The sequence below is a fragment of the Cryptomeria japonica genome, chromosome 6 (assembly GCF_030272615.1).
Source record: "Cryptomeria japonica chromosome 6, Sugi_1.0, whole genome shotgun sequence".
Classification (NCBI taxonomy): Eukaryota; Viridiplantae; Streptophyta; class Pinopsida; order Cupressales; family Cupressaceae; genus Cryptomeria; species Cryptomeria japonica.
Window position 1 is genome coordinate 511,702,546 of NC_081410.1, and position 13,321 is coordinate 511,715,866.

General features: G+C 35.8%; 2 protein-coding genes across 2 annotated transcripts; both read right to left on the reverse strand.

Moving 5' to 3' along the window:
• Positions 1 to 542: 542 nt before the first annotated feature.
• LOC131052826 (cytochrome P450 750A1-like) lies at positions 543 to 1,280 on the reverse strand. Its single transcript, XM_057987451.2, has one exon. It carries the CDS (start codon positions 1,278 to 1,280, stop codon positions 543 to 545), a length of 738 nt encoding a protein of 245 aa, XP_057843434.2.
• A 2,670-nt stretch (positions 1,281 to 3,950) lies between these two features.
• LOC131052868 (cytochrome P450 750A1) lies at positions 3,951 to 5,748 on the reverse strand. Its single transcript, XM_057987512.2, has 2 exons — positions 4,760 to 5,748; positions 3,951 to 4,670 (listed from the first exon to the last, which is right to left on the reverse strand). Exons 1-2 carry the CDS (start codon positions 5,666 to 5,668, stop codon positions 4,059 to 4,061), a joined length of 1,521 nt encoding a protein of 506 aa, XP_057843495.2. The 5' UTR covers positions 5,669 to 5,748; the 3' UTR covers positions 3,951 to 4,058.
• Between the last annotated feature and the right edge of the window lie 7,573 nt (positions 5,749 to 13,321).

Genomic DNA, 13,321 nt, shown 5'->3' on the forward strand with positions numbered 1-13,321 from the left:
TCTTCCCACGCTGCAGCCTTCCATCGCCTCGCGCGGTATGAGCAGAGGAACTGGCGGATGAAGTCGGAGTTTCCTTCACCACGTCACTCTCCTTTACTCTGCTCTTTCTGCCCACTGCTGATTCCATCTCTTTCTGTGTTCGTGCCAGCGTTTCAGGATTCCTCAGCAATTCACTCATTGCCCACTCTACCAATGTCGAGGATGTTTCTATTCCCGCGTTTACCATATCCTGCACACACATAATTATATTTCCTCAAGTTTGTTCTCATTTCCTCCGGCTATAGTCAAAAGCAGAATAGTTTAAAACAATTTGTAATCAGAATTGGGAAAGCCAAGGCGGCCTTGATTCTCAGACTTACCAAGATCATCGCTTTGATGTCGACCCGTGATACTGTCTGGCCCTCCGTCTCGACCGTGCTGAGCATCACGTCTACCATGTCTTTAACGCGATCTTCTTCCTGGGGTTTTCTTTCTCCCAATCTTCGATGAACGTGCTCGTCGATTACTTTCTCAGCAAAATCATTGAATATTTTGTGAACGGCCTACATGCGATGACGGATTCCTTGCATATCGATCCAGTCAAGAGAAGGAATGAAATCGCTCATATTAAATGCACCGGCCACTGCAAACATCTCATCGACCATTTGTTTGAAGCTATGCCCTCCATTCAAGTCGTTGTCGGAATACGTCCTGCTGGCAAACATTCTGCAAGTAATATTTTGTGTGAGCGAGGAGAGTCTCTTCTTCACATCCACACACTTCGCTCCGTGCCCGCTTTCCTGCCAGATGGACCCGATCATCGAAGACACTTCTTCCTCTCTCACAAATCTGAAAGACTCTGTTCTCTTTACTGTGAGCAGCTCAACCGTCAACAGCTTTCTCATCTGCCTCCACAACGCCCCATAGGGGCCAAAAGCGACGTCTTTATGATCATAGCATACATATTTCCCATTTATACTGTATGGTCTGGTTGCAAACACCAAATCATGTGTTTTGAGAAATTCGTTTGCCATGGCAGGAGAAGACACCATAACAGTGGGGATGGAGCCCAAACGGAGAAACATAATGGATCCGTATTTCTTTGCCAGCCTGGTAAGGGCCTGATGAGGAAGGTTTCCCAAGAGATGGAGACTTCCTATGACAGGCCATGGACGTGGCCCTGGGGGCAATTTCATTTTCCTGCCTTCCCCCCTGAGCTTATGGGCGAAGCAGTAGAAGAAGAAAAAAATCCCCACTCCTATGGTTACAGCTTCAATGAGGGAGCAACTGAGGGATTCCATTCTCTGAGGAAATGGAAAGCTTCAATCTTGTTAATGAACACGTCTAATATACACGCTCAGGTTAACCATGGCCGGACACGACACAATTGCTACAGTCTATAATTTCAGCACAAAATCCCAAGTCCAATAGTCGCGGCTGCATTCAGGGAGTAAATCAGGGATTGCATAGATCTTTTTATTGTCTACGATTTTCTGGATTTTCTATGAAAAAATACACCACTAAACTAACTCCATAATTAAATTAACTCCAAAATACACCACTGAAAAAATAAAAAGTTGTTAGTCTGCAGTCAAAGGAAACCCACGAACAAACACTAGACTCTCTGATCCATATTTGGATTTTAACAAAATAATGACGACCATGATAGCGATTGCGTACCCGAAACAAAGAAAAACATTAGATTAAATATATATGACAACGGAAGAAATGACTTTGAATAATGGCAAATAATATAAAAATAATTATTATTATCATTATCTTTCGATTCAGAATTTCAACGCACGTGATCCCATCGGATCTTGTAATTAATATAAAATAAGTATTTTCAACATTATTTTCGAAACATGATGAAATGGTGTAAATCTATGCATGGCTTAATGCCACATACGTTTGTTCTAGATGGCATCTTTATAAATTGATTGTGGAATACCAACTAAAGGGGATGGGTTTTAAGAAAAGAGATTGGAATCTATTTTATGAAAAAGCACATAATCTTTGATTAATATAGAGGCCACAAATTTTGGTGTGTAAGCTTAAGTCTTTAAATTAAATTTTATTATAAGAATTGGTATAACAAATTTATTTATTATGTGATATTATTTAATTTCTATCATTATATCATATTTTAATAATTTAATATGTCAAAAGTGCATGAGTTCTAATTAGATTCTAGTAGCTATGAATAAATAGAAAGTTGTTTCTAGATTAAATTATGTGCACAATTTTTTTATCAATATTTCAGATCATACTCTGTGATCTATCATCATGATAATGAGAGCAAAAGGAATCGAAAAATGGATCTTCAAATTCTTTATCATGGATCTTTTGCACATAGTCATGGATTTTTACATAAAGAATATAAACATCCATAAAAGATTATTTTAGTTTTTTTTATTTTTCAATGACTATCTTAATCTCATAATATCAATAGATATATACTTCTTTTGTATATGAAAAATATTGCATCCAAATCTTTTTATTTATAATCAAATTAGACATATGAAGCAATTTGAAAGGAAAAAAAGTTTGAAGATATATATCATAAAAAATGTTGCCAACCTTCCTTTCTACTTTTACAAATGATAAAACTTACAAAATTTAATTTATAGATTTTCTTGCCTTTGTTTATTATGCTAAAAAATTAATTTTCTCTTTATTTTCATGGTCACAATATATATATTTTAGTTTGTTTGGATTTTGTATGGATACCATTAATATTTAAAAAGAATTAATGACAAGCATGTTAGTAATTACATATTTAAACAAATAATAAAATAAAATCGATATGAGAATGAAAATAATGGGTTTTAATATTTCATATAATGTATATTATTAATAATTTAATTTAAATTCATTTTTTTTTAATATTCCATCAGATATTGTTAATTATATAAAATTAATATATACATTTTAATATGTATTATAAATTTTATTTAAAAACTTGACACCCTCTGAACTGTTATGCTTCTATTCATTTGAATTCATTGACTAAACACATTACAATGCATAACTTGTTGTACCATATTCTATATGTGTAAACCAAAGAAGAAACAAAGCACTTATTTAGAATTGAAGAATGGCCAAGACATTTGGAACTTGGAATCTCCTTCTATTGCTATACATATGGATGTCCTCTATGCAATGTGTTGCGTATGGTAGGAGGCATTATAGTTTTTTAACTTCCAAGAAGTTATGCACTGTAGTGAATGCGAACAAAGTGTTATGTTTGCTTGGAAGTAAAGTAAAATTCCACAGCAAAATTGTTAAATGTCTACAAAGAAAGATTGTGGATTTAAAGGCTAAGGCCTATTTTGTTGATTGTAGCCCAAAATATGAAGCAAAATTTTGAAGTATCTATCGCTTACAACTCTGTTAAAAATATACTTTTTAGTAATTTTTTTAGATCATTTTCATAGATTTTGGTTTTCAAAATATATATCTTCAAGGATGCAAGCTTTTTATAACATAAATGAATATTTTACATGATAAACATATTGTTAATAATAGAAAATTGGAAAAATGCATTTGATTTAAGATATGATTGAGAGCCTAAATTCCAATAAAAAATTTAATGTTCATGCAATAAGAACATAGTAACAAGGTTGTAGCAATAAACTCATAGTTTCAATTATTTGGAGAAAAAAAATGATACCAATACTGTGAATTGATCATTTTCTAAACATATGCTTATAGAGGTTTTCTTTTGCATATCTACGTTACAAAAACTACAAAATGATAATTCCTTTCATCAAACATATTATCTTTGCCTCAATCAAATTGACAAGAATCCTCCTTGATCACTTGAATCGCATGACACATAAAGGTATTAGAATAATTAAATATAGTTCATAAAAAAAAATTCATTTTAAAAAATATAGATAAAAAAGAAAAAAGAAAAAAAATTAAAAAACTGAAATTTTATCTACATTAATTCTTCACAACCACCCATATACAAATGTATAATATCTTTGGATGTAACTAAAAACTAGCACTTTAGCTTATAAAGTTAAGAAAAAATACCTTTCATAGAATACATGCTTAACTAGGATAATACATGCTTAACTAGGATATTCAGTAGTGAGCCTCCATTTAGGACAGGCGAACAGCGGATTTTTTCTGGGAACAGTTAATCCAAACTCTTCCTCCATATCTACCTCGCCCTCCACACTCCAATCAAAGCAATGAAGCAGCTGAGCGAGTGCCAATTCACTAATAGAAAGACCCATGGTAATCCCAGGGCATCCTCTTCTTCCTGCTCCAAAGGGCAGCAAATCGAAGTCCTGACCTCTCACGTCCTTATTATTGCCCATAAACCGCTCGGGCTTAAACTGATGAGAATCTTTCCAAGCGTTTTCATCCCTTCCCACCGCCCACACATTCACAAGCAGCCGTGTCTTTGGCGGAACAAAATATCCTCCAACGTTGCAGCCTTCCATCGACTCGTGCGGAACCAGCAGAGGAACTGGCGGATGAAGTCGAAGAGTTTCCTTCACCACGCATCTCAAATAGTCTAAGCGCATGACGTCACTCTCATTCACTCTGTGGTCTCTGCCCACCGCTGATTCAATCTCTTGCTGCGCTCGTGCCAGCGTTGCAGGATTCCGCAGCAATTCACTCATCGCCCACTCTAGCAATGTCACCGATGTTTCCATTCCCGCGTTTAACATATCCTGCCCACAAACAATTATATTTCCTCAAGTACAAAACATGTTCTAATCAGATTTGTGAAAGCCAAGACGGCCTTGATTCTCAGACTTACCATGATCATGGCTTTGATGTCCACACGTGAGATTTTCCGGTCCTCCATTTCGGCCATGCCGAGCATCACGTCTACCATGTCTTCAACACGATCTTCTTCGTTGGGTTTTCCTTTTTCCAGTCTACGATGAATGTGGTCGTCGATTACTTTTTCAGCAAATCCGTCGAACATTTTGTGAACGGCCTGCATGCGACGGCGGAATCCATGCAAGTCGAGCCAGTCCAGAGAAGGAATGGAATCGCCAATTGGAAATGCACCGGCCACAGCAAACATCTCTTCCACCATTTGTTTGAAGCCATGCCCTCCATTCAGGTCGTTGTCGGAATACGTCCTGCTGGCAAACATTCTGCAGACAACATTTTGAGTAAGGGAGGAGAGTCTCTTCTTTACATCGACATACTGCGCTCCGTGCCCGCTTTCCTGCCAAATGGAGGCGATCATGGCACACACTTCTTCCTCTCTGACGAATCTGAAAGAATCGATTCTCTTCACTGTGAGCAGTTCCACCGTCAACAGCTTTCTCATGTGCCTCCAGTACTCTCCATAGGGGCTAAAAGCGACTCCTTTATGATCATAGCATACGTATTTCCCGTATGTACTGTTAGGTCTGGTTGCAAACACCAAATCATGTGTTTTGAGAAATTCTTTAGCCATGGCAGGAGAAGAAACCACAACAGTGGGGATGGATCCCAAACGGAGAAACATAATGGATCCGTATTTCTTTGCCACTTTCATAAGAGACTGATGAGGAAGGTTTCCCAAGAGATGGAGATTCCCTATAACAGGCCATGGATGTGGTCCGGGGGGCAATTTCAAATTGTTCCCATTGCTCCTCAGCTTATAGACAAAGCAGTAGAAGAAGAAGAAAATCCCGAGTCCAATAGTTACGGCTGCACTCAGGGATTCCATGGAAAGCTGTGAGTGTGCAGTCAATGGAAAGCCAATCTACACCTAGTAGCATGGCCGGCAGGAAGACTTTGTAACGCCGAGTGATGATCCATCTTTCGAGCTAAACAGTAGCTGATAAGCATCTTATGCCCACGATGTATCATTTAAATTTTTTTTTTAATGACGATCAGCATCTTAGCGATCGCGTAAACAGACGAAAGATTTGAGTAAATTAGATATGAGAACGAAAGAAACGATTTTTGATAATGACATATAACATAAAATAATAGTAATTGATTTTAGATTCAGAATTTCTTCAACGCAAATGATCCCATCAGATTTTCTAATATATAAAATAAGAGAAGTGTTTTCAACATTATTGGAAAGGAATCTTTATACAACTAGATTTTTGGAACATGATGAAATGGTGTAAATCTATGCCTTGAGAAGTCAAATATTTTTGTTTTTTATTAGATTAGCATGGAGATGGCCCTGATCGAAAGAGAAATAGAGTTACATCATAAACCAAACATCAACTATAAAATAGATAGCCAAATACTTTTGTTGGATAGATGATACCTTTAAAAAAAAATTATATCATGATAATTGATTTGTGGGATACCACTAAAGGGGATGGGTTTTAGAAATGATATTAGAATGGAATCTATTTTATGTTAGTCGAGGATTTAATACCTCTAGACCTTCCATATACATGGAAAAAAGTGCATAATCTTGATTGATATAGAGGTCACAAAGTTGGGTATGTCAACTTAATTTTTTAAAGTTATATATATATTTTTTATGGAGGTCATCTATAAATTCGTTTTTGCTACTTGATACGAGAGCATGTGAATCTCTTTGGCTAAGAGCCAAGGACTGGGGGGTATCCATTATGCCAAATTTGTTTGGGGCACGATCCCAATCTCATCCCTTTTACATGTTGAAGCCTTGCACTCAGCAAGACTTCAACTTTACCAAAAGACCAAGCGCCCATTGACTTTAAGTTATATTTTAAATTATAAGATTATTTTAGGAAATCTAACTCTTGGATGCAATTAAGACTTAAGCACATTAGATATTAGTAGTTATGAATGAATTACTTTCAAATTCTCCATCATAGTTTTCACCTTATTATGGATTTAAATATCATGGGTATTAATGTCAATAAATTAATTAATCGAATTCTTTTTATTTTTTTAGTTTCATAATATCAATAGACATATATTTTTCTAGATTAGGAAAAATATTTGGTCCAACTCTTTATATTCAACCAAATTAGATATATGAGACATTTTGAAAAGAAAAAAGAAAGTTAAACCTATATGATTTGGGAGACCTAGCAACCTTCCTTTTAGTAGTGATAATCAACTAACCAAACTAGCCAATTTAGCTATTCTTCTACCAATTATAAAATATATAAATTTTAATTTCTAGATTTTCATGCCTTTGTGCATTGTGCTAAGAATTTGTCCCACTCTTTATTTTCATTTTTATTATAGTTTTTTAGTTTGTCTCTCAAGTTGTAGCTTCCCTTCACTTATTTTTATAATTAAGGTTGTATTTTACGTATCTCTAATATATAAGAGGAATTATTCAACAAAATAAATAATCAATAGAACTTAAAAATTTCTCATATAGTTTTGAGATTATCGTGAGGAGTAATTTTTTGTTCAGCTCAAAAGACAAAAGGTCTTCCCCCATTGATGTTCATCCTAGTGCTCTTCTTCAATTTTCTCTTATATTCTATTTGGCCCCTTTTTCTTGCCTTTTTTCATATATATATATAATCTTTGGAATTGAGTTTTTTTGAATTGTCTATAAAATCTTGTTTGTTGTACTTGAGAAAATACAAGGGGGGGTTACTGAGCTGAATGGGTGGTTCGATGGTCAAGTGGAGGATACCTTGGTAAGAGAAATCATTTTGGTGGATGAAGCCGACATAGAGAAACCCTCTTTTGTGATGTCCAGGTAGGGAAGTTGATGGTTGTTGGTGCAATTATTTATTCATATAGGATATAATTACATTTAAGTTTCCTTTGGTACATGCATAACATTATAGTTTGCATATGAGACACTTAGGGAGATGTGCATACATTGGGAGTGTGTATGTAGGATAAATTCCACCTTTTGTGGTCTTATCTTGTTGTTACATTCCACCTTTGGTGGGTGTTACATTCCACCTTTGGTGGGTGATCCACCTCATGTGGAATATTTTATTATTTCTCCTACCTACCCTTGCATCTCATTAAGACATATGTCATGATTGTGTACACTCACATATCCATTTGGCCTTGACTTTATAAGAAGGCTTTTCTACATTATATGTAATTGGGATGATCTAGTTGATCACATTTTTCTATTGATTAAATTATAGTTTATTCTTATCAAATATTTTATCTCTTTTTTGTGCTATTCAATATGCTCTTGATCTTGGCTATTTTCAACAAATTATTACATGGTATCAAAGCCATTAGGGCTTCATTGATTAGTCTTTTTGGAGAGAATTTGGAGCATTCTATTTTTGGATTTGGGGAGCTTCTCATTTTGGGTGTGTCCTATGGCAATTTTGACCTCACCATTGCGTTCAGGAGGTCATTTCCATGAATTTTGAGTATAAATTCTACTATATTTGTTGAAGTTTGAGGGCTTTGGAGAAAAAAAATCAGAGTATTTGGCTTAAGCAGTACAAATTTTTCAAATTTTTTTTTTTTTTTTTTTCTACGAATTTTTTTATAAAATTTCATATTATTTAATTCGTAGTTTTTTTTATTGAAAAGTTAAAAAAAAAGGGTTCAAAAATTGTCTTTATGGGGGGGTCCTGTGACCACCCTCCCAAATTGTGTCTTTTCTCTGTGACTGTAGAGTCATAGAGGGTATTTAAAGTTTATTGGGGTCCCACCTCCTATATATCTCTCGGCCAGTTGCTCGTTGCCTCTCCTCCCACCGCAAAAAATCCCGACTAGGCCACCACTATACAAATCCGCTCCCTCCATTGCCTGCTCACGTTGGTGATTGTCGCTGCATCTCCCAGCCGTACCCTACTCCCTGCCTTCACGACGCCTTTTAACTTGTCAACCCCTGCCAACTGGGAGCCACATGACATTCTTGTACTAGTCTACGCTGCCCCTGCCCTCTACACACATTTGACACGTGATGATTATTTATTTGCCTATACATGTATAGCGAACAATCACGTGGCACCGATGCTTTTCACCACACCAGCAGACATGTGGCCCACCTACATTCGACCACATACCATCCAAAGGATAGGTCATCATTGCACAGTCAGTGCCACCTCGATCAAGTTAGCAGTACACATCAGCAGCCACGTGCTAGACTGTACAGCCCGTCAGCATGTCACATCAGTGCAAAATCTATGCCACATCATCGTATGACAAGGACAATCATCATTGTGATATGTCACGCTATGTCATCTTTCGTACAGTACAAACTGTCCACGTAGGCATGGAGGTGAAGTTTTTGTGATGGCTAGATGATCGTCAAATTTAACCCATTGAAATGCCAATATTATCTTGCATCTGTAGGTTTTGAATTTTTTTACCCCCTATCCAATGGGCTTTTGAGTTTTGCAGTCCAACTTTGGAAGGCCATAACTTGCTCAATTTTGCTCCTTTATGGGTGCAATTTTTTTTTCAATTTGGGCTATTTTTTTACTCTCTTCATAGTGGTGGTGAAATTTTCATATTTTGATGCACATATTTTTCAAAATTTTTATTTTTTCATTATTGTACCTGTCCAATCCTCAATTTTGCAACTTCAAAGGCTTTGTTCGGGCTCATACAAACTCTTTTACAGATGCCATTTTTTTTAAGTGCATAATTTTTTGTCTAATTTTATAATCTGTCATCATTTTTCTATGATTTTGAGTAGAAATTGTACTTTCAATATTTAGTCATTTTTGGTCTATTTGGTACTTGTATTTTGCTAAGATTTCAGATTAGATCACTTGCAGTATTTTTTGGAGTCTCTTATAGTCTATTTGGGGAATTTGTAAAGTTGAAATCAGAAGTCCAATTTGTCCTTATTGGCAAGTGGCCCATAGTACATGCATTAAGTATAAAGTGTCAAATCATCATTTTTTTGGGGGGGAGGGAGGGAGGTTCTTTGATTGAGTGAATTTGGGGGGGTGTCTTGTGTGATTGTGCCTCTCTTTTCTTAGTGCTCTTTCATTTTGTTGTTATGAGCTCTCCTAAATTTCCACTTTCAACTCCACATAACTATGCTTCTTGGAAAATTGATGTATGGAGTAAGCTAATAGAAAAAGGATTTATTGGCAATTGGAGGAATTGATTATGTGTTGCATTGATGTTTTGTCTTTGATGGTAACACTGACTATTTTGATTGTTTACTAGCTTCTGATAGGTTCCGGTAGAGTGGTTGGTTTATGATATTGATCCGGTATGCTCCGGTATTCTTTGGCTTGTGGATTTGATTTAGATATGTCATTCATGCTATTCAGATGGTTATCACGATCAGTTGGTTTGCGATTTGATGACTCGGGAGCTATCATCTCTTCTAGTAAGCCTTTTGGTCACTAGCAAGGGTTCTACTGATAGAGCTATGTTGAAGACCTTTTGATGCACGTGATAAGTGGTGTTGACATGACTTCTAAATCAATTTCAGGATGTTATTGGTTATCTTGTTTGTATTCCTATTGATCGGTGGTGTTGGATTTGGGTCTGGACCTAATGCTACCTTATTCGACTAGGTTATGGACCAGTTTATGTAACCTGTTGGTGGATGATCCAGATGCATTAGCAGTTGGGTTTGTTGATTGGATTATATTGTTTCGGTCTCAGACCGACCTGGTTGATAATTAGATTGTGGGTTTAAGTTATGAATATATTGTATTATCTTTTAGGTAGCAGACCTAATTGTTTAGGTCCTGGGTTGGTATAAATATGATGTAAGATCTCTTTGTAGATCATGGGGATTTCATGGGATTAATGTGGTTATAGATTATCTATGTGCGAATAAAGTTGCAATTATGTGCAGAGGATTTGGCTGATCATAGGTGATCGAATTGGGTTGGTGAAAGAGGTTTAAGACCTCCGATACTAAGCTTAACCGGAATTGTACTCAGGCATAGGAGATGCTATTCTTGCAGTTCATTTTTCTTCTAGATTGTAGTCTAGATTTATTTTGTAGTCAGTGAGGCTCCTTTTGTGATGAGCAGTGCACTCTAGGTTGTTGGCCTTCCTACATGTGCATGCCCCTCTTATTGTAATCACATACTTACTGTAGAAGTATTATCTGACTGTGGGTAAGCTTCCCATCATGGTTTTTCTCTTTACCGGGGTTTCCACATACAAATCTTGGTGTTATCTTTTGTGGATGGTTGGTAAATTTTTTGTGGTTTGTATTTGTGCTTAACTATTATATTTGCTATTCTGGTATTTGGTTTATGTATTTCGGCAATAATATTTTAATGCTTAAAGTTCTATAATCTATTGACAATTGATTCACCCCCCTCTTAGTTGTCATCCAATTATTTGAGATATCTAACAATTTGTATTAGAGCCCGATCCTCTCTAGAGAAGCTTAACCTCTTGAGGAAGATCCTATGGCATCTAATAGTGCAAGTTCATCAAGTTCATTTGCTGCTATTTTTTGAAGAGAAATTCCTAGGCTTGATGGAACAAATTATAGAGTATGGAAGATTCAGATGGAGACTCATCTAAGATGTCTTGGCAAGGAGATTTGAGAGATCAATGAGAATGGCTATACACCTCATAATCTGGCATCTGGCAATCCTCCTTCTGCAGGCTTGGATAAGGACATTGAAAATGATTGTAGAGCTAGAGAAACCCTTTTGTGTGCACTTTTCGATCAACAAATTATGGGAATATCTAACAAATCAACTGCGAAGGCTATATGGAATAAATTGGAGACTCTGAATGAAGGTGACCCTACTGTTAAAATTGCTAAACTTGATGGTTAGCGGGTGAGATATGAGAACCTGAAGATGGAAGAAGATGAAAGGATTATTGCTTTTATGGAGAGAGTTAATGAAATTGTCATAGATATTCAATGTTGTGGTGGGTCTCTGAGAGAAGATGAAATAGTCTCTAAAGTATTGAGAGCTTTGCCACCGGCTTATAAGATGAAGGCTACTACAATTAATGAGTTTAGAACTATGGCAAACACCTTTGTTAATACAGATAGCTTGGTTGGGAAGTTATTTGCTTTTGAGCTTGAGGAATTTGGTCCTTTTGGAGTTGCAAAATTTGAACTTGCTTGTCATGCATATGCATCATCTACCGGCAAGAGTGATTAGAAAGCCTTATATGCTAAGGAAATGGATGAAATGAAGAAAGAAGATGAAGAGTTTGAGCAACTTGAAGCTCTATTTTCTATAAAAGTACCTAAAGGTTTCACAGGAAGTAAGTATGAATGAAAATCACCTTTTAAATATTTTGCATGTAATAAGATAGGTCATTTTGCATCTAGATGTCCTTAAAGGAATTCAAGATTTGAGGAAAGAGTTAGAAGATCTTTTATACCTAATCATGATTATTAGAATAAGCATAAGTACGAGAGAAACAAAGACAAATCATGCTACTATTATGATGAGGAAGGTGTGACTGATTCTGATGATGAACCAACACAAGATTTAGCTAGTAGATCTGGCAATGGGAAGGAATGGGTACTATTGGCTATGAAGGAAGATGATCTAATACTTGAAGAAAATTCCCTTTTTGCTAAAATTGAAGACAAGGATGAATGGGTGATAGACAATGGATGTTCACATCATATGAATGGAGATAAAAGTAAGTTTCTATCTTTGTAATAATTTGATGGCAGTCTGGTTACATTTGGAGATGACAAAGCATGCATGATCCAGGGAAGAGGAACTATATCACTAGATAGTAAGCATGATACTGATAATGTTTATTATGTTGAAGGTTTAAGGCATAATATTTTGAGTGTAGGACAGTTGGTGGATAAGGGATTTCAGTTACAGTTCAAGGATGGAAAATGCAAGATTATCATAGATCTAGATTGGAGATTGCAACTGGTACTCAGACTAAAGGTAACATATTTCATTTGAACTCTGGTGAGAATACATGTTTGATTGTAAAAATTGATGAGATTTGGTTATGGCATAAGATGTTGTGTCATGTGAATTTTGATTGCATTGTAAAGATCAATTCTACTAAGGTAGTTAGAGATATACCTAAGATTGTGAAGCCCTATAATCCGATATGTAAGGAATGTCAAATGGGAAAGAAAGTTAGGAATTATTTTAAGATTATAAAAGATAGATCTAATGATGTTCTTGATCTTATTCATACTAATTTGTGTGGTCCTACTAGAATCAAAAGTTTTCAGGGTGATAGATATTTTATGCTAATCATTGATGACTATTCTAGAATGATGTGGGTTACTTTTCTAAGGGAGAAATCTAAAGCTTTTGAAAAGTTTAAAATTGTTAAAGCTAAAGTTGAGATAGAGATAGGATTGAAGGTTAAATGCTTAAGGTCTGATTAGGGTGGAGAATTCACATCTTATGAATGTAACAATTATTGTGAAAAGAATGGGATAAGGAGATAGTTATCTACACCTTAGACATCTCAACAGAATGGAGTTATGGAAAGGAAGAACAAAACTATCTTGGATGTGGATAGAACTATGATGATGGAAGCTAATATG

Excerpts from the sequence above, each read along its gene's own strand:
- LOC131052826 (XM_057987451.2), bottom strand. The coding sequence starts at position 1,280 with ATGGAATCCCTCAGTTGCTCCCTCATTGAAGCTGTAACCATAGGAGTG.
- LOC131052868 (XM_057987512.2), bottom strand. The coding sequence starts at position 5,668 with ATGGAATCCCTGAGTGCAGCCGTAACTATTGGACTCGGGATTTTCTTC. Across the intron at positions 4,671-4,759 it reads ACATCAAAGCCATGATCATG|GATATGTTAAACGCGGGAAT; the intron begins GTAAGTCTGAGA and ends GTTTGTGGGCAG.